Source organism: Eriocheir sinensis, chromosome 14 (assembly GCF_024679095.1).
Source record: "Eriocheir sinensis breed Jianghai 21 chromosome 14, ASM2467909v1, whole genome shotgun sequence".
In the NCBI taxonomy this organism is placed as follows: domain Eukaryota; kingdom Metazoa; phylum Arthropoda; class Malacostraca; order Decapoda; family Varunidae; genus Eriocheir; species Eriocheir sinensis.
Window position 1 is genome coordinate 12,213,335 of NC_066522.1, and position 24,418 is coordinate 12,237,752.

General features: G+C 42.9%; 1 protein-coding gene and 1 long non-coding RNA gene across 6 annotated transcripts in view; one reads left to right on the top strand and one right to left on the bottom strand.

Moving 5' to 3' along the window:
• Nucleotides 1-5,382: 5,382 nt before the first annotated feature.
• The window catches only part of LOC126998473 (rho GTPase-activating protein 7-like), a 126,524-nt gene continuing 107,488 nt past the window's right edge, over nt 5,383-24,418 (bottom strand). For 2 of the 3 annotated variants that reach the window (XM_050860192.1, XM_050860193.1), the window contains exons 5-20: nt 19,427-19,605; nt 16,897-17,130; nt 16,083-16,268; nt 15,615-15,789; nt 15,080-15,226; nt 14,329-14,431; nt 13,032-13,160; nt 12,126-12,339; nt 10,374-10,569; nt 9,873-10,003; nt 9,388-9,558; nt 8,792-8,982; nt 8,460-8,612; nt 8,202-8,327; nt 7,613-7,792; nt 5,383-6,951 (exon numbers count right to left, since the gene is read on the bottom strand). In XM_050860192.1, coding sequence (XP_050716149.1) covers nt 6,837-6,951; nt 7,613-7,792; nt 8,202-8,327; nt 8,460-8,612; nt 8,792-8,982; nt 9,388-9,558; nt 9,873-10,003; nt 10,374-10,569; nt 12,126-12,339; nt 13,032-13,160; nt 14,329-14,431; nt 15,080-15,226; nt 15,615-15,789; nt 16,083-16,268; nt 16,897-17,130; nt 19,427-19,605 — 2,630 coding nt within the window. In that variant the 3' untranslated portion in view covers nt 5,383-6,836. Of the gene's footprint in view, nt 6,952-7,612; nt 7,793-8,201; nt 8,328-8,459; nt 8,613-8,791; nt 8,983-9,387; nt 9,559-9,872; nt 10,004-10,373; nt 10,570-12,125; nt 12,340-13,031; nt 13,161-14,328; nt 14,432-15,079; nt 15,227-15,614; nt 15,790-16,082; nt 16,269-16,896; nt 17,131-19,426; nt 19,606-21,635; nt 21,804-24,418 lie in introns of those variants that run through there. The other variant, XM_050860194.1, reaches the window with a different exon arrangement.
• LOC126998475 (uncharacterized) lies at nt 10,788-12,150 on the top strand. 3 transcript variants are annotated; one of them, XR_007752894.1, is made up of 6 exons: nt 10,788-11,049; nt 11,199-11,300; nt 11,352-11,402; nt 11,450-11,500; nt 11,692-11,893; nt 11,992-12,136. It is a non-coding gene; the product is annotated as an uncharacterized LOC126998475 (long non-coding RNA). The 3 variants fall into 3 exon arrangements; XR_007752893.1 differs by lacking the exon at nt 11,450-11,500 and adding an exon at nt 11,941-11,991 and having other exon boundaries at nt 11,199-11,402; nt 11,692-11,793; nt 12,043-12,150; XR_007752892.1 differs by lacking the exon at nt 11,450-11,500 and having other exon boundaries at nt 11,199-11,402; nt 11,692-11,793; nt 11,941-12,017.

Below are 24,418 nucleotides of genomic sequence, written 5' to 3' on the forward strand. Positions count from 1 at the left end.
TGTGGGAAGCCCAGCACGGAGTATCACATAGCACCACATATTCATACAGACTTGTGAAACATTCGCCCGGAGGCCGAAGCCTAGCTGTCAGTCCGTCACTTTTAAATTTGTCCCAGCACTTCATGCTTATGGTTTGAAGTGCCCGCCCTACAAATGCTTAAAAAGGAGAATTGTTGTGAATAGTTGAGTCTGAAGGGCGGGGCATGCTGGCTTGGAGGTGCGTTCCAGTGTTGGCTTAAATTATCATGGGAACCGTGAAGTCTTGAATAAACAGAAAAAAATAATGTTTCTCGCATTGTATGGCAACGGGGTCTAGCGGGCTGTCTACTTTAACGTGCGGTCTACTCGGCCATTTACACTTTAGCGTGTGAACTACCACCATATTTACAATTCAGCGTACAGTCTACCTCAACTACAGGAACCTGATACTGCAGGATGATGATAAAACAAGTTAGATAGTGCTGAATAATGATTTAGCATGATGACACCATCATCAAAATCCAGAAGACTGTTTTCTCGTAAAAATGCAACGTGTTGTTTCTTTCGTCAAAATGACGTCTGCAGAAATCTTTAACAGCATTTCAGTTAGCAGAATGAGTTATACCGATGTTATCGGCTTCAGTGTAAGGAGGATAGTGATGTGGGAGCCGTCGTCGTAAGATTATTCTCTAGTTCCACTTGGGAGTTTGTTGATTGTCCTTTTATATAGACCGGTCAGGAGCACTCAGGTGACAACACAAGCTGAGGCCGCCGGAAACAGGTCAGGTTATTAAATGGCTTAGACATGGTGATTGTGGTCAGGTCATTACTCAGGTCTGGAACACTCAGGTAACACTACAACTCGGATGAGGTATCGGGAGACAGGTCAGGTCATTATACAGCTTAGAGTACAGATACTGCATGGGGTAGACCACGGATACTGCGGTAGACCGCATGCTAAAGTAACATCCTTCAAATCGGCGTTCAGTCCTCAACTTGTTACGGAACGGCTTGAAGCTTCGGATGACTCAGCTGACGAATCAACAAGTGGCGGCGGTGTTTGGTGGATGCGATGCGTGGAGGCGCAACAATAAATTACGCCGCCACCCTTCCCATCCAAGTTCCCCAAACCCGCCGAGGCCAAGGGAGAGCGCCAGCTGGATCTTCTGGTGAGGGGTGAGTTGCTACGTGTGTGACTCATTCGTGTTCTGATACCCTACTCATCGACCGTATCTCATGAAGGTGTCACTATATAAGATGAACACGCAACAGTAAGGCGGGGGAGGGGGAGAAGCTTACTGTTTATTTATTTATTTACATCGTACATTACTACTGGTTTCCATAATTTGCCCAATCATGAACCACTGTCTGGAAATACCCTTGGTATATTATTTTGCTCTGTGGCTTCTGATTGTATTTCTTACCATTATAGTATTTTCCGTGAATTTTGCGGTCTGTTTTGCTCCGTAGCTCTTCTTAATATTTCTTAACAATGAATTTTTTATTTATTTATTTTTTTTTTTTATTAGGAACATTGGTATCAGTTGGGCACATGCCACTCAAATGATATGGAAATGCTGTTACTTCTATTTCCTGCATATTATAAGCATTATCAAAGTCCTCAAAAATATGCGGGGCTCTTGCAGAATCTTATTTTTGTGTTGATTATGTATGGTGTTTGTTCATGGCATAACTTGCAGATTAAGCAAGACATTTGTAGACAGTTGGTACAGGCATAATGAGCTTGAATTTCTAAATATTTGGCAACAGGAAGATAAGGCAGGCCTATGTACAGAAAAAAAAAATCAAGGGAGGCATTTCTAAACAGTAGATGCAGGAAGATTAATTAAAGAAGGTATTTCTAAATGGTAGGTGCAGGAAAATTAGGGCAGGCGTTTCTAAATAGTTGTTATAGGAAGATTAAGTAAGGGAGGCATTTCTAAACAGTAGGTGCAGGAAAATTAAGGCCAGCATTTCTAAATAGTTGGTAAAAAAAAGATCATCTCTTTAGCGGAAAGCAGAATGTGGTAAGCAGAGATTGATATCAATTCCAGGCCAGCCACCAAACCTGAGCTGCCCGGAACTACCTTTTAATCTCCTATTCTCCACTTCCTAATCTTCTATTCCATTTCCTATTTCACTTCCTATTTTCCTATTCCATTTCCTATTCTCCTATTTCACTTCCTATTTTCCTATTCCATTTCCTATTCTCCTATTTCACTTCCTATTTTCCTATTCCATTTCCTATTCTCCTATTTCACTTACTATTCTCCTATTCCATTTCCTATTCTCCAATATTTTCTATTCTCCTGTTCCATTTCCTATTCCCTATTCCATTTCCTATTTCCCTATTCCGTTTCCTATTTCCCTATTCCATTTCATATGCCCTTATTCCATTTTCCTATTCTCCTATTCCATTTCCTATTATACTATTCTTTTTCCTATTCTCCTATTCCACTTCCTATTCTCCTATTCCATTTCCTATTCTACTATTCTTTTTCCTATTCTCCTATTCCACTTCCTATTCTCCTATTCCATTTCCTATTCTACTATTCTTTTTCATATTCTCCTATTCCACTTCCTATTCTCCTATTTAATTTCCTATTTTCCTATTCCATTTCCTATTCCATTTCTTATTCTCATATTCCATTTCCTATTTTCCTATTCCATTTCCTATTCCATTTCTTATTCTCCTATTTCATTTTCTATTCTCCTATTCCATTTCTTATTCTCCTATTCCATTTCCTATTTCCCTATTCCATTTCCTATTCCCCATATTCCATTTCCTATTCCCCATATTCCATTTCCTATTCCCCATATTCCATTTCCTATTCTCCTATTCCATTTCCTATTCCCCATATTCCATTTCCTATTCCCCATATTCCATTTCCTATTCTCCTATTCCATTTCCTATTCCCCATATTCCATTTCCTATTCTCCTATTCCATTTCCTATTCCCCATATTCCATTTCCTATTCCCCATATTCCATTTCCTATTCCCCATATTCCATTTCCTATTCTCCTATTCCATTTCCTATTTCCCTATTCCATTTCCTATTCCCCATATTCCATTTCCTATTCCCCATATTCCATTTCCTATTCTCCTATTCCATTTCCTATTCTCCTATTCCATTTCCTATTCTCCTATTCCATTTCCTATTCTCCTATTCCATTTCCTATTCTCCTATTCCATTTCCTATTCCCCTATTCCATTTCCTATTCCCCTATTCCATTTCCTATTCCCATATTCCATTTCCTATTCCCCTATTCCATTTCCTATTCCCCTATTCCATTTCCTATTCCCATATTCCATTTCCTATTCTCCTATTCCATTTCCTATTCCCCTATTCCATTTCCTATTCTCCTATTCCATTTCCTATTCCCCTATTCCATTTCCTATTTCCCTATTCCATTTCCTATTCCCCTATTCCTCTTCCTATTCTCCTATTCCATTTCCTATTCTCCTATTCCATTTCCTATTCCCCTATTCCATTTCCTATTCCCCTATTCCATTTCCTATTCCCCTATTCCATTTCCTATTCTCCTATTCCATTTCCTATTCTCCTATTCCATTTCCTATTCCCCTATTCCATTTCCTATTCTCCTATTCCATTTCCTATTCTCCTATTCCATTTCCTATTCCCCTATTCCATTTCCTATTCCCCTATTCCATTTCCTATTCTCCTATTCCATTTCCTATTCTCCTATTCCATTTCCTATTCCCCTATTCCATTTCCTATTCCCCTATTCCATTTCCTATTCCCCTATTCCATTTCCTATTCTCCTATTCCCCTATTCCATTTCCTATTTTCCTATTCCATTTCCTATTCTCCCATTCTCCTATTCCATTTCTTATTCCCATATTCCATTTCCTATTCCCCTATTCCATTTCCTATTCCCCTATTCCATTTCTTATTCCCATATTCCATTTCCTATTCCCCTATTCCATTTCTTATTCCCATATTCCATTTCCTATTCTCCTATTTCATTCTCCTATTCCATTTCCTGTTATTCTCCTATTCCCCTATTCCATTTCCTATTTTCCTATTCCATTTCCTATTCTATCCCATTTCCTACTCTCCCATTCCATTTCCTATTCTCCTATCCCATTTCCCGTTCTGTATCTCCATTTCTAAATAGTTGATAAAAAAGATGATCTCTCTTGCAGAAAGCAGAATGTGGTAAGCGGAGAGAAATGTCCATTCCAGGCCAGCCACCAAACCTGAGCTGCCCGGAGCTACCTTTTGATCTATTCTTCACCGACTTGCGGCTCTGGAACTTCTAAAAAATTGTCAGGTAGGCCTATGTAACTTAACTTTTTATTTTCATTCCTGAGATTGAAAATTTATCTTATTGATTTCAGATTTCAGTTAATTTTTTAAGCTGATCATTTTGCTTCAGTGATATCTATACGTTCCTCTTCTCTTCTCATGTTCATTAACCAATTTATTTTACACCATTGTTCTTTTCTTCTTCATTATTATTATTATTATTATTATTATTATTATTATTATTATTATTATTATTATTATTATTATTATTATTATTATTATTATTATTATTATTATTATTATTATTATTATTACTATTACTATTATTATTATTACTATTATTTTTTTGTTTGTTCGTGTGTAATAAGGATAACTTTTCCATGATAAAAAAGAGAAAATGGAAAATATAGGATAGGGAGATAGAGATAAGGAGACAGAATGGGGAGATGGTGATAAAGGACAGAATAGGAGATAGAAACAGGGAGATAGAAACGGGGAGATAGAAACGGGGAGAGATAGAAACGGGGAGAGATAGAAACGGGGAGAGATAGAAACGGGGAGAGATAGAAACGGGGAGATAGAAACGGGGAGATAGAGAAACGGGGAGATAGAGAAACGGGAAGATAGAGAAACGGGGAGATAGAGAAACGGGGAGATAGAGAAACGGGGAGATAGAGAAACGGTCCATGTCCATTATCAGATCCATGGGGAACAAGTTAGGTTCCATTACAAGTCAGCGCTTTAGGTGCCTGTGTGGGGTTGTCTTGTGGGGATATAGAAGTTTTCCTGGAGCTGACCCATCTGAGTGGAAAAGCTCTTATTGCTTCAGATGCCTTCATGGGGCTGGATGAGCTGCACCCCAACTATGGTAGACAGGATTCAAACCCAGGTCTGCCAATTCATAGTTAAGGATGCTACATCAAGGCAGCCACAATAAAATTTTCCTGCACCACTAATGGGCTGGAGTCATCCAAGAGACACCTCAAGACAGCCTACCAGGTCTATAAGCAACACCCAAGACTGCAGAGATTGACTCCTTATTTGTGTGTTCTAGGCCTGTATTCTCAGATGCTTTTAGTGCGTGCACAAGTGCGCACTCACCCACCCACACAGGATCAAGGATACATATAAATAATTAATGATAATATATTTCAGCACCAGGAGGTACAACAGAGAGGCATTGAGGCCACCTAGACGGTGGTCCCCACAGGTGGCTGGTGGTCTATGGCAATAACAATATACAAAAACTATATGTAAGCAGGTTATTGTGTTAAGGAGGTAACAGTACAATAGAAAATGTCTTGCACACCCTTGAGATGCATCAGACACCATTACAAAACTCTGTACAGACTAGGCATGTGAGCTTCACTCCTCTGCACCTTGAGTCTCACAGCAGCAATTACTTTGCTTGTATTTTGATGCTTTTATGACTTAAAACTTTGGTTTGTGGTGAGCTCGAGCGGTGCGAAGAGGATACTGAAATGTTGTTTACACCAAAAAAAAAAGAGAAAAATAAACATAATTTAAGCCACATAACACAGTTGTGGTATCCATCTGGCTTAATAATCAAGACGTGATAAATAATTGAAGAGTAGCCTTGAAGTTTAATTCTGACAACACATTTCAGGACTGTGAAGAGGGACAACGCACCGCCACCCAGAGGCAAGACAAGACTGTGGCGCCGGCGGCCGGCACGCTAGGAGGTAAACATCAACACTAATAACTTGTCACCCAGCAGTATTATACGTGGTAGTCGACTTGAACTACAGTAAAATATATCTGTTCGTATCTTGGTCTTGCTCACTAGATAACATACAAAAATAGGAAGGCTTTGCTCAGGGTGTGGGATTGGAAGATTGACTGGGCCCACCCAACCCCCCCCTGGCGGCCCCCACTGTGTCAAGGCATTACAACTCCACACATGCACAACACACACACATCACACTCACACACACACAGTCACAATAGGCTCTGAATCCTCCGAGACAGCTCCAGTTAATTTTTTGCATGATTATTCTGTCGAGGTCAGAGTTTAAAAAATGAAGCCTAGTAGCAGTAGAATGTTGCACTGAAATGTTTTCCAGTATTGACATAGCCAAAAATTCAGACAACTGAAGGCCTTAGTCCTCTTCTGGGCTAGTTATTCTTCCCCATGGAGTGCCCCTGGTGCTGCCACGGAAGATCAAGGCCGTCAGACTTGTGCCGTGATTGTCGGGTTAAGACAATGGGTGGGGCACTTTGGTATCAGACTGGTGAACGAGTGAGCCGACCTTATGTATGTACGATGTATATAATGTATTTAAGTTTATATATATTTACACGGTGAGGATAAAAACATACATCTACAGTCTTATCTGACAGGAATGTACACTGGTCCACAAGGGTTGTGCGGATGCTGTTCGGCGGCGGCAGGACCTGCCCGCCCAGCGTTCTGGAACGTCTGCATGTTAGGCCAGTCAGGCGATCACATGGAAGCTCTTGTGTATCACTGTTCTTGGTCCACATCTTCACTACGAGTACAGAAAGCCCTGATGTTCCCCTACAAGTGTGATGCAGAGGCGGCCCTTGCCCCTCTATAAGGCGACTCTACACCTTGCTCTCCGGGCCGATGGCGTGGTGTTGGAAGCTCTGCCGGATTCGTCTCAGGTGGGTGGCGGTCATGTGGCCGTAAATCTTGTTGTACCACTCAGGTGTTCGGCCCCTGCGGAGGAGGGAAAGACTGGACTGAAGTTACAATACATTAAAGGCCATGGCATCCTTTACTGCCATGCAGGACCTAATCGATAAAATTCCCGATGAGTGACCTCTGCTGGCAAATGCCTTATTATTTAGTGTCAACACCTCCCAACTCTTGCTTCCACATACTTCAAGTCACCTAACTCCCTGATCTGTGTAGACAAGTCCTGAAGGCAGCTTGGAGTCTCTAACATTGTAACTCAGCAGTCTTGTTACCACAATTGTTATCAATGGTGTCTATTCACTTCTTTAACGTCACCATTTAGTGGTTATGCCTCGTAGACAAAGTATGACAGGAAGTATAAACAACTTGCACTGGTGTCAGCACCACCAGCTACATTTTCAAGAGGCAAAAGTCATTAATTTAACCCTTTCCATCCGTGACGTAGACGTCGGCGTCACAGTATGGAAAGGGTCAAGAGGAAATGGAAGAGGATTAATCCTCTTCTAAACCTCTTAATCCTCTTCCATTTCCTCTTAAGAGGTTTAGAAGAGGAATAACCCTTTCCATACGGTGACGCTGTCAGCGTCGCCGGAGTGAAGGGGTTAAAAAGTTTACCAATGTACAGTAGACACTAGCTCTGTGTTCTTGCTAAAACTAAAGAAACTCCCACCATGCCACTCACCTCATGTCCACTCTGGAGATGTGGGTGATCCTGGACTTGCCAGAGCCACAAGGTTGTATGAGGTAACGGGAGGCGAGGACAATGCCCCGCACACCCCCGACCAGCACTGGCGCGTCAGCATGCTCCACTGAAGTCTCCGCCACCACACAGCTGCCGCGGGCCAGGTCGGTCCGCCAGTACCTGAGGGCAACACACACCTTCAGACCAAACCTCACTTCTTTGCCCCATCCCTCCTACAGGTAACACTAAAAAGGTACTGATGGTCACATGCACTGCCAACATACCTTGTTATATACAGGTGTGTATAACTTCTTAAGTGCCAGACCAACAAATCTGGGTTTACTCCATATGTACTTTGCCCTTGTTTGCAGCACTTAACACCCAAAATTTACTTTCAGCCTCAATTGCGAATCCTGCACAATAAACTTTGTGCTTTAAAAATTGTTTTCCTTCCTCTGGTAATAAACTGCCAGATTGAGGTTTTAGATAACTTCCTATGCCTCTCTTTGCTGCCTCTTTTGTGCAATTCTCTGATACAGTACTGTAATGTAATTTCCCTTGTCATGTGTCTGATGCACTTGCAACTTACCTGAGTACACAGTAGTCTACAGGCGGCCGTGGTGGCATGGAGTTACACATGTACTGGAACACATCAGACTGGCGGTCGAGGCGACACACCACGCGCCACTTGAACAAGCTGTCATCCCACATGTGTCTGGAGGAGAAGACATAACAGCTAAATTTCTTAAATATTCCATGTAATTTGGCTATTTGTATATGTCCTCCCTATATCCACCCGCTGTTATTAAAGATGGACTGCTTTTTCTAGTCGTTTTGTTTGGCTTACCTTTCTCTGATAACTCTGTTGAGCAGTTCAGCTGGCGGCGCCTCCACCTCAGTGGTGGCACGCCACAGCCGGAGGGGGTGGCCATCCCCCACCTTGCGGTACAAAACTTCCACTTGAGGGTCACTGCAGTTCATGCTAATCCATCCCCGGGACCTGTCAGACACAAGCATGACTTCATCAATAACAGTTAGTCTATTTGCCACTAATTATTGTAAAATATTTTGTGCACAAACACTGCAGTCACAATGTTTGAAATTTCAACAATGTCACAAGCAACTTATGTGACATGGCATGTGGATCTTGCACACCACAGTCCCTCTTCCATCACTTACTTCTCCCTGGCCTCTTTGAGGAGTGAGGTGATGCAGGCATTCATGTAGGAAGTCCAGTCACCCTCTATCCTGCTGCCGCCGGGGGAGCCCATCACCCCCAGGTCCTCCAGACACACCGGCTGACTCTGCTCCAGGTAGGTGAAGCGGCAGTTGGTCAGCATCTCCATTGGGACGCACTGCAGCTGGCTCACCTAAAACACAAGACATGTTAGTTTTGCAATTCAACAACAATAATGGAATGCCTCCCAAGTTTCAACCTATTATGTCAATGAAAGTGTCCCAGCTTTTGTCCATAGCTCTTTGCATGTGTTCTCATCCTTAAATGGTGAAATAAGATTAGCTCTATGCATCTCGATCTTGATTCGTAATGCGCAGGGCACCGTGCATAACACTCTTATATGCATGCATATACTCATCATAGAAGCAGAAGTGGGTAAATGGAATGGTGGTGGAAAGAACATAACGTATTAGATGAAAGCTCAGGGAATGACTAAAGCAACAGAGGGTCTATAAACATCCTCCTGGAGTGCATGACTGACTCACATGGCTGATGGATAAAGAGGGAAACAAAGATAAGAGGAAAGTAACCAACAAACCTGCTGTATCATAAGGCTGAGGCACTGGTGGGCGGCCATGTTCTCGTGCAGGTCCCTCTGCTCTGGCGCGCTGCCTGGCCGCCGCCTAAGTGGACTTGATCCTGAGGAGCTGCCGACGCTGAGGTGGAAAAGTGACGGCGCCAGACACACGGCCAGGTTGCTTGCCGTCATCTGTTGGGAAGAAGAGTTCAGGTGAGGCGGCTAATGGGGAATGGCTTGTAATATATGAAGTTGATTCAAGAGGGAAAGGGGTGGATGGGAGGGAGCGAGAAGAAAGAAGAGGAGGAAAAAGAAGAGTTGGAGGAGGAGTAAAAAGAAGTCGAAAAAAGAGAAAAAAGGAAGAGGAGGGTAGAAATTATAAAAAGGAAGTCACGGGATAGGATAGGATCTTTCTATCTCTCTCCTTTCTTTAACTCTCATTTATCTCTTTATTTCTCCATCTTTTTATATCTTTATTTACTTTTCCCTCTTTCTCTCTCTCTCACCTGGTTGAGGGGAGCGTTGGCAGCCACATCGGCCAGGAAGGTGAGCAGGGCCATGAGCACCTCCCTGTTCTCGTCAGGCAGCAGCAGCACGGCACATTGAAGGGCCTCCAGACGGTGCTCATTGGGGAGGTCTGGGGAGGGAAAGAAAGGGTGAGGATGGGTGCTAGTGCTGAGGGGGAGAGAGAGGGACAGAGTAGAAGGGATGTAGAGGTACCGAGAATGGATGGACCAGACATGGCACTGAATTAGAGAGGAAATTAATTCTTGGTGGTAGGAGAAAGAGGAGGGTAAATGTTCTTAAATGGGAGGAAAAAAGGAGGTGGATAGAAAGTGACAAAAGTAAAAGCTAAAAGGAAAATTGGGTGACTAGTGAACATTGGCAAATGAAACGTGCAAGACTTATGGACTTGTACTTTGCATGTGTGTTGAAACCTATGTACGAATTACTATTAGAAATGGGATATTGCCACAAACACCTTAAGACATAGGAACACGACTCACACTGGAAGATGGCGATGTACATTTCTGACAGTTTGTTGGTGAGCAAGACCTCTGGAAGCTCCCTGAAGTAGGTCTTGACCATGTCCGCAATGTCGCAAGTGCCGAACGAGGAGTAGACGATGTCCTCATTGTTCTCGTGCAGCTCCCTCAGCTTCTGGATGCGAGAGCGAACGCCGGGCTTGCGGAAGATGCCAACCTGGAGGGGGAAAGGAGGAGAGTGTGAAGGTGATGTGGGAATAAACTGGCATGGATGAGATGGAGAGAGAGAAAGTGAAAGTGATGAGGGAATAAACAGGTATGGATGAGATGGAGAGAGAGAAAGTGAAGGTGATGAGCGAATAAACAGGTATGGATGAGATGGAGAGAGTGTGATGGTGATGAGGGAATAAACAGGTATGGATGAAATGGAGAGAAAGTGAAGGTGATGAGGGAATAAACAGGTATGGATGAGATGGAGAGAGAGAAAGTGAAGGTGATGAGGGAATAAACAGGTATGGATGAGATGGAGAGAGAGAAAGTGAAGGTGATGAGGGAATAAACAGGTATGGATGAGATGGAGAGAGAGAAAGTGAAGGTGATGAGGGAATAAACAGGCATGGATGAGATGGAGAGAGAGAAAGTGAAGGTGATGAGGGAATAAACAGGTATGGATGAGATGGAGAGAGAGAAAGTGAAGGTGATGAGGGAATAAACAGGTATGGATGAGATGGAGAGAGAAAGTGAAGGTGATGTGGGAATAAACTGGCATGGATGAGATGGAGAGAGAGAAAGTGAAGGTGATGAGGGAATAAACTGGCATGGATGAGATGGAGAGAGAAAGTGAAGGTGATGAGGGAATAAACAGGTATGGATGAGATGGAGAGAGAGAAAGTGAAGGTGATGAGGGAATAAACAGGTATGGATGAGATGGAGAGAGAGAAAGTGAAGGTGATGAGGGAATAAACTGGCATGGATGAGATGGAGAGAGAGAAAGTGAAGGTGATGAGGGAATAAACAGGTATGGATGAGATGGAGAGAGAGAAAGTGAAGGTGATGAGGGAATAAACAGGTATGGATGAGATGGAGAGAAAGTGAAGGTGATGAGGGAATAAACAGGCATGGATGAGATGGAGAGAGAGAAAGTGAAGGTGATGAGGGAATAAACAGGTATGGATGAGATGGAAAGAGAAAGTGAAGGTGATGAGGGAATAAACTGGCATGGATGAGATGGAGAGAGAAAGTGAAGGTGATGAGTGAAGGTGATGAGGGAATAAACAGGTATGGATGAGATGGAATGAGGAATAAACAGGTATGGATGAGATGGAGAGAGAAAGTGAAGGTGATGAGGGAATAAACAGGTATGGATGAGATGGAGAGAGAGAAAGTGAAGGTGATGAGGGAATAAACAGGTATGGATGAGATGGAGAGAGAGAAAGTGAAGGTGATGAGGGAATAAACAGGTATGGATGAGATGGAGAGAGAAAGTGAAGGTGATGAGGGAATAAACAGGTATGGATGAGATTGAGAGAGAGAAAGTGAAGGTGATGAGGGAATAAACTGGCAGGGATGAGATGGAGAGAAAGTGAAGGTGATGAGGGAATAAACAGGTATGGATGAGATGGAGAGAGAGAAAGTGAAGGTGATGAGGGAATAAACAGGTATGGATGAGATTGAGAGAGAGAAAGTGAAGGTGATGAGGGAATAAATAGGCATGAAGGAGATGGAGAGTGTGATGGTGAGGAGGGAATAGACTGGCACAGCGGAAACACTCACCTGGTCAAGGCTGGTGGCCCTCAGGTACTGTAGCGCGGCCTGGATGCCTGGCGGTAGTGGCTGGCCGGTGCGCTGGGCCACCACCTGCAGCGGCACCCCAAACACCTGCCGCTCCCTATAGTCTGGAGTCTTCATCTTGCGCATAAATTTGGGCAGCTCCCAGTTCCAGCCACTGCGGTTACTGGGGCAACACCGCTCCATCAATGCCGTCAATCTAGAGGTGTGAAAGGGTGTTAGATATTGTTATTTGTGTGTGTTAAGTCTTGTATCTTTCTCCTGCAGTTCCTGATAATTTTCCTGCAATTTATTAATTTTACATGGTTCCTTAATTAACCTCGGCTTTCCTTCCTCTTAGGCGTGAATGGGTGTTGCTGACTGTGATGACCTTCATGTGTTGACTGCTGTCTATTTTCTTTTGCACTCTGATAATCTCCCTCCTATTTATCATTTTTTTCATAGTCCCCCTTTCCTCAGCTTTCCTCCCTCTTAGGCATGAATGGGTGTTGCTTACTGTGAAGATCTTCGTGTGTTGACTCCTGTACATTTTCTTTTGCACTCTGATAATCTCCCTCCTATTTATCTTTTTTTTTCATAGTCCCCCTTTTCTTAGCTTTCCTCCCTCTTAGGTGTGAATGGGTGTTGCATATTGTGATGACTTTTGTGTGTTAAATCCTGTAATCTTTCTTCTGCACTTCCTGATAATCTCCCCTCAATTTTTTTTTTTCATGGTCCCTTTTCCTCAACATCCCTCCCTCTTAAACACACAATCCTTTTACATCTGAATTTGTGGTCAATATCTATCTATTTTGGGTGAGGTGATGACAAAAAGCATACACTACACACACACACACACAAACATTTCACCTTTTACGTCCATCTGCGTCTACTTCGTCAGCCCAAACCTACCTTAGCAGTGCTCTCTTGCGTAGGTGAAGTGTCTGGCCTGAGCTAAAGCCATTGATCTGAGTGCCTAGCTGCCGGGCCACAGGCTGGTAGGAGCGCCGGTTAAAACTGTGCCATCGCTCCACAGTGGCTCTGGGAGGAGGGTAGAGGTGCAGGCTATTAGTAGGGAGGTGGAGTTTAGGGGGAAGGGGTTTGTGGACACACCTAACATCACATAGGTACCTCTACACACAACACAACATTAAGGTATGGAACTCTTCAAATCACAACACTAAACACTGAACACAAACACCTAGCATCACAAGCCTTTACATAGAACATAAAATTAAGGTGTGGAAACACAAAATTCAAATCACAACTCTCTACAGCAGTGGTTCCCAACCAGGGGTCCACTCAAGGGGTCCATGGAAGAATTCCAAGGGGTCCATAGTCTGCTGAACAGAACATCTTCTACCTTCATATAAATAAGCCTACAGCTTAATGAGCTTAACAATGCAAGGCATTTTTCATGAATGTATTAATTTTTTGCAGAAAAACCTACTATTATTTTGCTGGCATAACTGATTTTGTTGTTGGGGTCCACAGGTGAAAAAGTAACTGAAAAAGCCCGGGGAATGGGACAAAAACATATGGGAACCGCTGCTATACAGTGAAGACAAAGACTTCAAATCACAAACATCTAACGCCCCAAACCCTCTACATACAACATTGGAATCATGTATGGCAACACAAACACTCCAAATTACACACCTGCAAGAATTATTAGAACACACTAAACCTGTAGTCTAAATATTAATACTGTTAGATGCACAAACTAAACTATGGATGTCCTTACTATTATGATCTGCAGCTTGGGTTGGCAAAAGACTAAATGGAAAAGACTAAATAAAAGAAGCATTAGTCAGTAAGGATGGATTTACATCACAGCAAAACCACACTCAACCAACCTGAGCCTTTGAGTGAAAGAAAGAGTGCTAGAAAAAGAAAGGTAAGCAAAAAGGAATGAATAACCCAAGAAAGGTCTGTGGTTGATAAAGGGAAAGTAAAAAAGGGACAGAAAGGTAGGTAAAGGAAGCAAATATCCAAAGAATCATCGGTAGTTGATAAGGGATGAAAAAAAAGGACTGAAAAGTAGATAAAAGAAACTAATATGCAAAGAATAAACGGTACAGTTGATCAAGGGAAAAGAAAGAGGGACAGAAAGGTAGGTAAAAGAAATTAATAACCAAAAAGGAGTCTAGCTGATCAAAGGGGAAAAAAAAAAATTGGGATAGTAATGGCCAAGGGAAAGGGAGCTCACCGGCCACGAGAAGTAGAGTCATCGTTGTCGTCTTCATCGTGGGTGGAAGGCAGCGGGGAGTCTCGGCTCTCACTGCTGCCAGAGCCTTCGGGAACACTGGTCTCTGCGGGAGGAACGAATGAAAGGGATGTAAGAAAGATAGATGGCAGTGGTGGTGTTCTGGAAGCCATTTAACCAGACCATTTATTAGACCCTATCCTTCAATTTTAACCTGGTAGCAGTGACAGGCCAAATTTGTGGCTTTACCATGTAGCAGCGACAGGCCAAATTTGTGCCATGATATAAACTCCCCAAAATAGATGATGCATAAACTGATCACAAATGCTTTGATATATATTATGAAATGGTTTGTGTGAGGGGTGATTTTTTTGCGCTTAGAGGGACCATTAAGAAACATGATCCCCGCTGCTACCAGGTTAACAAACATTTTCTCCTTCCCCTGGAACTGGGCAAGAACATCCATGTCCTTCCCCATCTTTCCTTCTCTCCATTTCCATTTTTTCTGCTCATCTTCCCACCTGTTCATATTCTCTCTCTCTCCCCCTCAAAGTCCAGCTCCTAGTTCTACCATCCTCCCTAAAACCGAATTCTTCCTTCTAACAGAACATATCCTTCCTTCACAAAACTTCTATCCATCCTAATCTTCCTTCTGCACTTCCCAACACACTCCCAATTTACCCTTTCTCATGGTCCCTTCTCGTTCTTCCATCCTTCCCCTACAACTCCTCTCCCAACCTCTCCTCTAACCCACCGGAGTCGATGCCTTCTGGTTGGTAGTCGTGATAGATCTTGTTGCAGATGATGAGCGGCACGTTGTCGTAGACAGAGTGTCTGTCCTCGCCGGGGCTTGGGGGTGGGGACGCCTGCTGCTCCTCCTCCCTGCTGCCTCTGTCTACACCTTAAGGGAGGGAGTGGGATTAACTTATGTGGCAGTGACGGTAGAGTAAGAAGAATAAGGAAAAAAAGGGGAGGACAAAAACACTGCCTACCTGAATAACTAACTGGCATACATGAAAAGCTATTAACTGACTAAATGAATGTTAACAACTAGCTTACTATATGAAAAACTTTGAACATTAGTAAGTGTATCCATATAAACCTCCTCTTTTAGTGACACAACAGTATCTTATTTTATGGGAGCAGCACTTGGCACGCTTTTTTGGGGGGTGTAGTCTATTTTTACCTTTGAGGTGCTTAACTATGGTAAGTACACAAATTATTACTCACCTCTGCTTACTTTTATCTAACTACTTCCATTACTGTTATTATGACCTACTGTTACTCACCTCCTCTGATGCTGGCCAGGAAGTGTTCTCGGGCGTTCTGGGAGTCTTTGCCATAGTTGAGGGAGCCGGTCTGTCTCACCTGCCCCGGCCTGGCCCCCCGCCCTCCTCCTGCCCCACTGCCGCCGTTGCCCCCTCGCTGGAGCTGCTGGTGCTTCGGGGAGGATGACGCTGGTGCCTGTGTGGGGGAAAAGGGGATAGCACTGTGATGTTTTCTTTTATATATTTTCTGGAGGGATAATTTACAGCCTTTCCATTTCCTCACTGCATCTCGCCCTATCCCTCCCAAACACTTCTTCCATTTTTTCCTATTCTCTGCACCTTTATCATCTACTTCTTTCTTCCCCTACTAACCGTTTCTTCTTCTGACAACTAGTACTTCTTCATCCTTTTCTTCTCCCCCCCATTTCTATTACTCTTTTCTTCCCCTATCAAGCCCCTTCCACATTTCCTCCCCTCCCTTCCACTCACCAGCGCTGCCATAGTGTTGGAGTTTGCATCGGTGAGGTAGTGATGGCGCCAGGTCTGAGGGGAGTATTCAGAGTCGCTATGAGCACCTCCGCCACCGCCCTCTCCAGACTGCCCTCGGCGTGGCAACCTGCGGCGTCGGCGGGCACGGGAGAGAGGTGTGGAGCCCTGCGAGTGGTCCGAGGAGTCCTGAAGGGGAGGGAAAGAAGGGTGTGAGTGTAAGGGCTTTGATAGTTAATGCTCCTCATCCTCTTTTGTATGTCCTGTGTGTAGGGATGGAGACATGAATAAAGGAAGGAAGGAGGGAAGGTTGGGGTTATCTGTTAGAGAAGAGGAAAAAAACAAGAGTGGAAAACTGTGGCTAGTAAGAGATAAGAGTTGGAACAGAAGATTGCAAGAAAACGATACAAGTGAAAGACTGAGGATAAAGTGTTTGGCTATGGGGCAAGTCCATTGAGCTCCTTTGAATCCAGCTCTTCAAGTAAACGCAATACTTGTCAGCTTGTTTAATCTCTCCTGAAGTAAGAGCACAACTACCACTACACCTTAGCAATGATGTTTAATTGGATGATCCTACATTTTTTTTATAATGGCTGGACTACATGATATTCTTTTTTTCAAGTTCTTCAGGTTCAAGGGATCCAACATCACTTCTTCACTTTCATGACCCTTGAAAACCCCTGGCGGTACCCAAGTCCAACCCTCCCAACCTAATACTCAGGTAAGGACGACTATAAAGCAGTAACTTGTTTGTGTTTGTTTACAGGTGTCCGATAGCAATACATGACTTGGTGGTGAAGTCTTCCTCCTCACTCACCTCTCCTTGGAAGAGCTCCCTGGTGGTGGTGGTGGTGGTGGCTGTGGTGGTGATGGCAGTGGCTGTCGTGGTGGTGGTGGTGGCAGAGGAGGCAGCAGTAGCCGGGGTGGTGGTGGTGGTGGCTGTGGTGATGGTGGTGGTGGTGAGGGAGGTTAGCATGGGAGAGGCCTCAGTGGGGAGGTCAACACAGGCCAAGTAGTCGACCCTTTCCCGCATGCCCGCCTCGTCCAGCAGCTGTGGGGGGGAGAAGGTGTGCTTGGGTTAGCCTGCTTATTGTCTCATCACCAATAACGCCACCATGGTCTATTGGTTAGCATGCCTATCTACGAATCTGCTGCCTGGGTTAAAATCCTGGCCAGGCAATCAGTGTACAGCCCACCCAGCTGTTAATTCTCTTTCAGGCTGGGCGATAAATAGGTACCAGGGGGAAACCTGAAGGGAGTAGGCTGTGGTAACCCAGATCTTCCACTGACCCTCCCGGGGTAATGAGTTCTCACCCAACACAAGCTCAAAGACCAATGATACAGAGATGAAAACCAAGGCTATGAACAGCTTAGCCTTAGCATATGCCCCCAACTCTATCTTTAGTACTCCCTGATCTAATTGTTGTTCTACCCAATGATTACTGAACATGACCTTTTCTTTCTTCATATTAATTTTCAGGTCTTCCTTCTGTTCTCTCTCAAGCTTCTCAATCATTTCTATAGGTTTTCATCATTTAGTAAGGCTATATCATTTGTGAATCTAAGTTTGTTAAGGTATTCACCATCTAGTTTGATCCCTATGTTACTCCACTTAAGCTATAGCAACAACCTAACACCTACACGCTCATACATACACATAGAACTCTTTACTAACGCTATGAGGGGAATAATTAGCATTTTATCTTAGCTTCACTTCCTCCTGTGCATCAATCAATGACTAATACCAATTATGTCTATTTAAACACTGAGATAAGACTGAAAAATGTCCCCCATGAGATGATTCACAAAGATAATAAGGGAATCAATCTCTCTCTCTCTCTCTCTCTCATAACACCATTTCCTTTAACACCCAATCACTGGCTGCCATCACCCTCCCCCACCACTGCCACACACACACACACACACAGCACCATTACCATCATCGCCATAACTGCTACTAATTAACCTCCCTTGCAGAATAGGTTAAAAAGCTTTTGTGTGTGAAAGGGTTTAGGCTTAATGAAAGAACACACACACACACACACACACACACACACACACAGTCATCTCCCAATACACACGAAAGGTTAAAAGGCAGCTACACACACACACACACACACACACACACACACCATACTAAAAAGAGTTTCATACCTCGTGGCAAAATTCAAGACTAGGACAAATAAAATTAAGTGTAAAAAGTCACCTATTTAATCTTCCAAGCAACATAACGGTAAAAATATATAGGAATGAAAAAAGGGAGGAAGGGAAGGGAGGGAGGAAAGGAATAACTAGTTTGTTTATGTAAGCGTAAAGGGGAACGAATTCATGGATAGATCATAAGAAAAAGAAATAAAGTACAGACTAACCAATCGAACTGAATAAATACCTGATATTAACCTACCTCATCAAAAATACCCCACTCGATCAGCACAACTTGTTTAACTAGCCAACGACCTCAACTATTCCGTTATCCTAGTCACTCAACAAGGTCAAGCTGTAACACCCATCAACTCATCCCATCAACACAAAATTCTACCACAAACTTTCCTTAAAAACGCCACATATGCTAATAAACACTTAACTATCTTATTCCATCACTTGATCATCGTTACTGGTCTTCAATAATGACTCACGCAATACCTTCAGACAACCCACGTACTGCCAAACCCTACCTGTCCCATTCACCCAATTATAAGGACATCACACCCCTAAACTTACCACCACCACATGATAATCCACATTTTACCAACTCATTCCATCTTCACTAATCAATCGCGTACCTTTCAACTACCTATACGTATTGACAAACCCTAGAACTAACCTCTAACACCACATATGCTAATCAACACTCCATTAACTCACTCCATCACCCAATCATCGTTGCGAGTCTTTACTGATCACTCGCGTACCTTTCAACTACCTAAGTATTGACAAACCACTAACCTCTAATGTAGTGCGGCTGTCTATGGGAGTCTCGTTCATCAGGCATAGTCGTCGCTACACTAACACCATATATGCTAATCAACACTCCATTAACTCACTCCATCACCCAAGCATCGTTGCGAGTCTTCACTGATCACTCTCGTACCTTTCAACAACCTCAGTATTGACAAACCCTACCACTAACCTCTAACACCACATACGCTAATCAACACTCCATTAACTCACTCCATCACTTAATCATCGTTGTGGGTCTTCACTAATCACACTCGTACCTTTCAACTACCTAAGTACTGACAAACCCTACCACTAACCTCTAACACCACATATGCTAATCAACACTCCATTAACTCACTCCATCACTTAATCATCGTTGCGGATCACCACTAATCACACTAACCTACCTTCGGACTGCTGATGACCACGCCGTCCCTATGCCGCTTCTTCTTCTTGTTCTTCAGAGACTCCATGCGCCGGAGGATCGCCTTGGCCCCGTCCTTGAGGCGTTCGGAGCCCGACCGCTTGAACTGCCCCAACAAGGCCTCGTCCGGCACCTCCAGCCCCCGCGAATCCCCGCCGCCACCTGAGGAAGAGGCTGAAGGTGAGGAGGTGCTGGCGGTGGAGGAGGGGGATGTGGAGGGGGAGGGGGAGGGTTGGTGGTGAGGGAGGGAGAGGTACGGAGAGGGTGGCTGTGTTGTTTTGTGTGTGTGTTTTAAAGTAGAGCACAAAGTTTCCATCTACTTCTTACACACACACACACACACACACACACACACACACGTGAACGGTTGCAGAAACGGCGCAGTTGCTATAATAGGACACTTGGATAACGACCTATAGACCAGTGTGTGTGTGTGTGTGTGTAGACGGATCCGCTTCTGTGTTTATTATTTATGCATCGCCAGTCGTACGAAATAACTGTATACATAAAAAAGCGAAGCGACTAAAGGAAGTTGAGGCAGTTACGCGACACTTTGAATATTAATAAGTACGAGAATGACAGGTAAGTGGAATGATGATGATATAGAAGAAGAAGAAGAAGAGGAAGAAGAAAAAGATTATTGATTGATTGATTTGGCTATGCTATCATGGCGCCGCAACTGCAGAAGAAGAAGAAGAAGAAGAAGAAGAAGAAGAAGAAGAAGAGGAAGTAGATAAAGAAGAAAAAAGAACAAGAACAAGAAGAATAGAAGAAGGAAAAGAAAATTAAGAAGATAAACAGAAGAAAAGAAGAAGAAAAAGAACAAGAAGAGGGACCAAGGATATGAATAACAGACGAACAATGCAGTAAAGGAAAGAATAAGAATGAGAGAGAGGTGCGAGTGGGATCAACAAATAGCATAAAAGGGAGGAAGAATAAGAATAAAAACAAACAAACAAAAATAAACAAATGAGATAAGTAAACAAACAAACATGCATCACATACATATAAATAAATAAAAAGAGGAAGAAAAATACGAACGGAAAGAAAGTTAACGAAGGAGAAAAATACGAAAGAAGGAAAGAATAATAATAACAATAATAATCAGCAAGAAAGAAACGGGATAACATGAAAAAAATAACAATTGTAACTCCACCACTTCTTTCCTCCACCTCGCTACCCACCCCTCCCTTCCACCTCCACCACCTCGCTATACCCACTCCTCCCCTTCACCACCACCTTCCACCTCCACCACCACCACCTCCACCTTCCTTCACCTGAGTCACCTGCCGCTATCATCTTTACGAGAAGCTCCATCAGCCAGAAGGTTAAAAGGTGCATAGGAATATAAGGCGGCCATTGATTGCTCTTGTGTTTGTTTGAGTGTAGACGAAAGAAAACGGTAATAAAAAAATAATATAAAGGTCATGATTTTTTTTTTAAGTTGCATAGTTGTTGTTGTTGTTGTTGATGTTGTTGTTGTTGTTTTGGGGGTTGCATAGTAATGGTTGTTATTGTTGTTACTACTATTATTACTATTTGCTATTGTTGGTTGTTATTTTGTTGAGTTTGTGTAAATGCTCTAGAAAATGAGAGAGAGAGAGAGAGAGAGAGAGAGAGAGAGAGAAACGTGTGGGAGGGGGTTGCTCTCCTAACAATCATGATGTATTGTGACATTCTCCCCACGACTCTGCCTGTCAAAACAACAATAACTCTCTCTCTCTCTCTCTCTCTCAAGTCTGACATTCTGATTTTTCATGACCATTTTTTTTTATTCTTTTCATTTATCTAAACACTTTTTTAAGGATATGTTTACGTTTGAATTAGTCATGAATCACAAAATCAACTATATAAAAATAACTGGTAAATTTATCAATGTTTTCTTGGTATAATATAGTTAACGTTTATCTGTGTAATACTACCCTTGAATACTACTAATAATGATACCAATTACTACTACTACTACTACTATTACTACTACTAACGATAATAGTGATAAAAATAAAAACAACCCCAACAGCAATAATAAAAATAACAAAGAGAGTAAGACGAGGAAGAGAAAGTGACGATAAACTCAAGAAACAAAAGAATATGGAAAGGGCGGGAAAAACAAAACAGAGCACATGACAGCAAACAGAAAATCACTTCACTGGATAACAAGACAACACTACTAACAACAAACATAGACTCACCCAACAGCTGTGGTCTCATAATATATCCCATGGTGGAGGTTTTCGATTAAAATAACAAGAGTAAGGAAGAGACTTGTTCTGATGCTATCGCGAAACTTAGCACCGACTCGCTTGCTAGTTGGAAGAAGACTGAAGCACTAACTCGCTTGCTAGTTGGAAGAGGACTGAGAGGAGGAGTAGGAAAAGAAGGAGGAGCGAGAGGAGGAGGAGGAGGAGGAGTGCATACGTGCGACCGGAAAGGTAGACAGAGGAGTTACTGTTAAGAAGAACTCGCTAGATAAGGAGAAGCCTCGCTGTGGAGTGTTGGGGCAGGTAGAGAGAACGGAGTGTCACTTATATTCTTTGAAGGGGTAACTATAGCCGAAATATTCCTCTCGTATCTTTTGTTTCATTTATCTTCGCTTCCTCTTCTTTATCTCTTCTCGACTCATTTCCCCGTTAAAATCATCTCTTTTTCGCCTTTCACTTCCTTTTCTCTCCTTTTATTCTTTATTTTTATCTTTACTTTTCCTTCCTCGTTTCTCTTTTTCAACTCATTCCTCATCTTGTCATTTTCATTCTCTCTCTCTCTCTCTCTCTCTCTCTCTCTCTCTCTCTCTCTCTCTCTCTCTCGTTGTTTCGTTTCGTCACGTCCCATCATCATCTGCTCATTCTCCTCCTTTTCCTGTTCAGCATCCTTTCCTTCAGTTTATTCATTTTGTCTCGTCTCCTCGTCTTCCCATTCTCCTTCTGTACCTGATTCATAACGTGACGTCCTCATTCTTATCCTCCTTTTTTTTTTTTTCCTCTTCCCTTTCATCTCTTCGTGCCTTGTCTCTCCCTCGTCTCTTTTCAATCCATTTTCTCGTTAACCTCTCCTTCTCACTTTTCGTTCTCTTTTTTTTTAACTCGTTTATTCTTATTTTCCCTTCGCTTTTTTCCTCAACGTAAGTCTTCGTAAAAATCTTCTCTCCCCTTCTCATCTTATTTTCACTCCTTTCATTCATTTCTCCTTACTTTCCCTCCCTTTGTCGCTTTTCTCAACTCACTTTACTCATTTATTTTCATATTTCATCCCGTCTCATCTTCGCTTCTCACCTCTCATTTTATCTCCTTTCTCAATCTCTCGTTTTCCTCACTTTCTCCACACTACGTATTATATTCCTCCCCTCTTCTTTCTATCTCCTTCTTCGTCGACGTTTCTTCATCTCCTTTTCTCACTTTTCTCTATATTTTCTTTTTGCCTAGCTCTCCCTCACTCCACACTACAATACTATCCCTTCCCTCCCCGCTTCTATCTATCTTCCCTCTTCTTCATTTTTTCATCTCCTTTTCTCTATATCTTTTTCTATCTAGCTCTCCCTCACTCCACACTACTGTACCCCTTCTCTCCCCCCTCCTTTCTATCTTCTCCTTCTTCGTCGTTTCTCCACCTCCATTTCTGTATTTCACTCCTCTATCCATCTTCTATTTCGTCTTCGTCATTTCTTCATCTCCTTTTCTCTCCTTTATCTCTCGTTTTCTGTCTCTCCTTTACTCCACACTATTTCCTTCCACTCCTCTATCCACTTCTTCTATTTCGTCTTCGTCAATTCTTCATCTCCTTTTCTCTATCTCTTTTCTATCTGGCTCTCCCTCAATCCACACTACTATATCCCATCTTTCTCCCCTCCTATCTATCTTCGTCGTTTCTCCACCTCCTTTTCTCTATCTCTTTCTGTCTCGCCCTCCCTTACTCCACATTCCTATTTCCTTCCACTGTTCTCTCCATCTTCTACTTCGTCTTCGTCATTTCTTCATCTCCTTTTCTCTCTCTCTTGTTTTCTGTCTAGCTCTCCCTTACTCCATACTAGGCTACTATTTCCTTCCACTTTTCTATCCATCTCCTACTTCGTCTCCGTTACTGCGTCATCTCCTGCAGTCTCATTTCCACCTCTTTATAAACACATCACTCACTCTATTGACGATGACACTTTTTTTCTTGATATATTCGCTCCTTAGAAGAAAATAAGAATGTCGTACACGCTCGGGGCTGCGTTGGAAATTCCTGTGACGCAAGAGGATGGGGAGGAGGAGGAGGAGGAGGATGAGGATAAGCATACAAACGCCTTTTTTTTGCCTGCTTGTTCGTCTGCGTGAATTGGGAGTGCTCTTATAGATGTTTTTTTGTTTGTTTATTGTGTAAGTAGACGAACGTGTTTTAATCTCGTATCGTGCTCTCTCTCTCTCTCTCTCTCTCTCTCTCTCTCTCTCTCTCTCTCTCTCTCTCTCTCGTATATCACTTTTTTCTTCCTATATATTAAGAAAAAACAAAGGCTAGAACAAGAAATAAGTTACAATGAAGAACACACACACACACACACACACACACACACACACACACCTGCTGCGACCACAATGAAATGAACGTACGTCAGTCAACCTTCATGGCACACACATACACACGCACACACACACAAAAAAAATCTCTTCCGTGAATGTGATCTCTTACCATTAACCTTTTTTCTTTACTTTAATCTCTCTCTCTCTCTCTCTCCCTCTCCTTCTCCTCTCCAATACGTCTTGCATCACAATCCCTTAAGAAAACGTCATATTTTTCACCTTCCATTATTCAGCAACCTTATTACGTCATCCGCACCACGCCGCCACTCTGATTAAAACGCTATTCGTCAAAGGGGAAAAAAGTTGCATCAGTTCTTCGCGAGTTCGTAGTAATGTGAGGAGTTCGTAAGTTCTCCTAGTGTCCGTTTCTTACGCAACACATATGGCTCCTCCTTTACATGTCTTGGAACTAATAACAATAA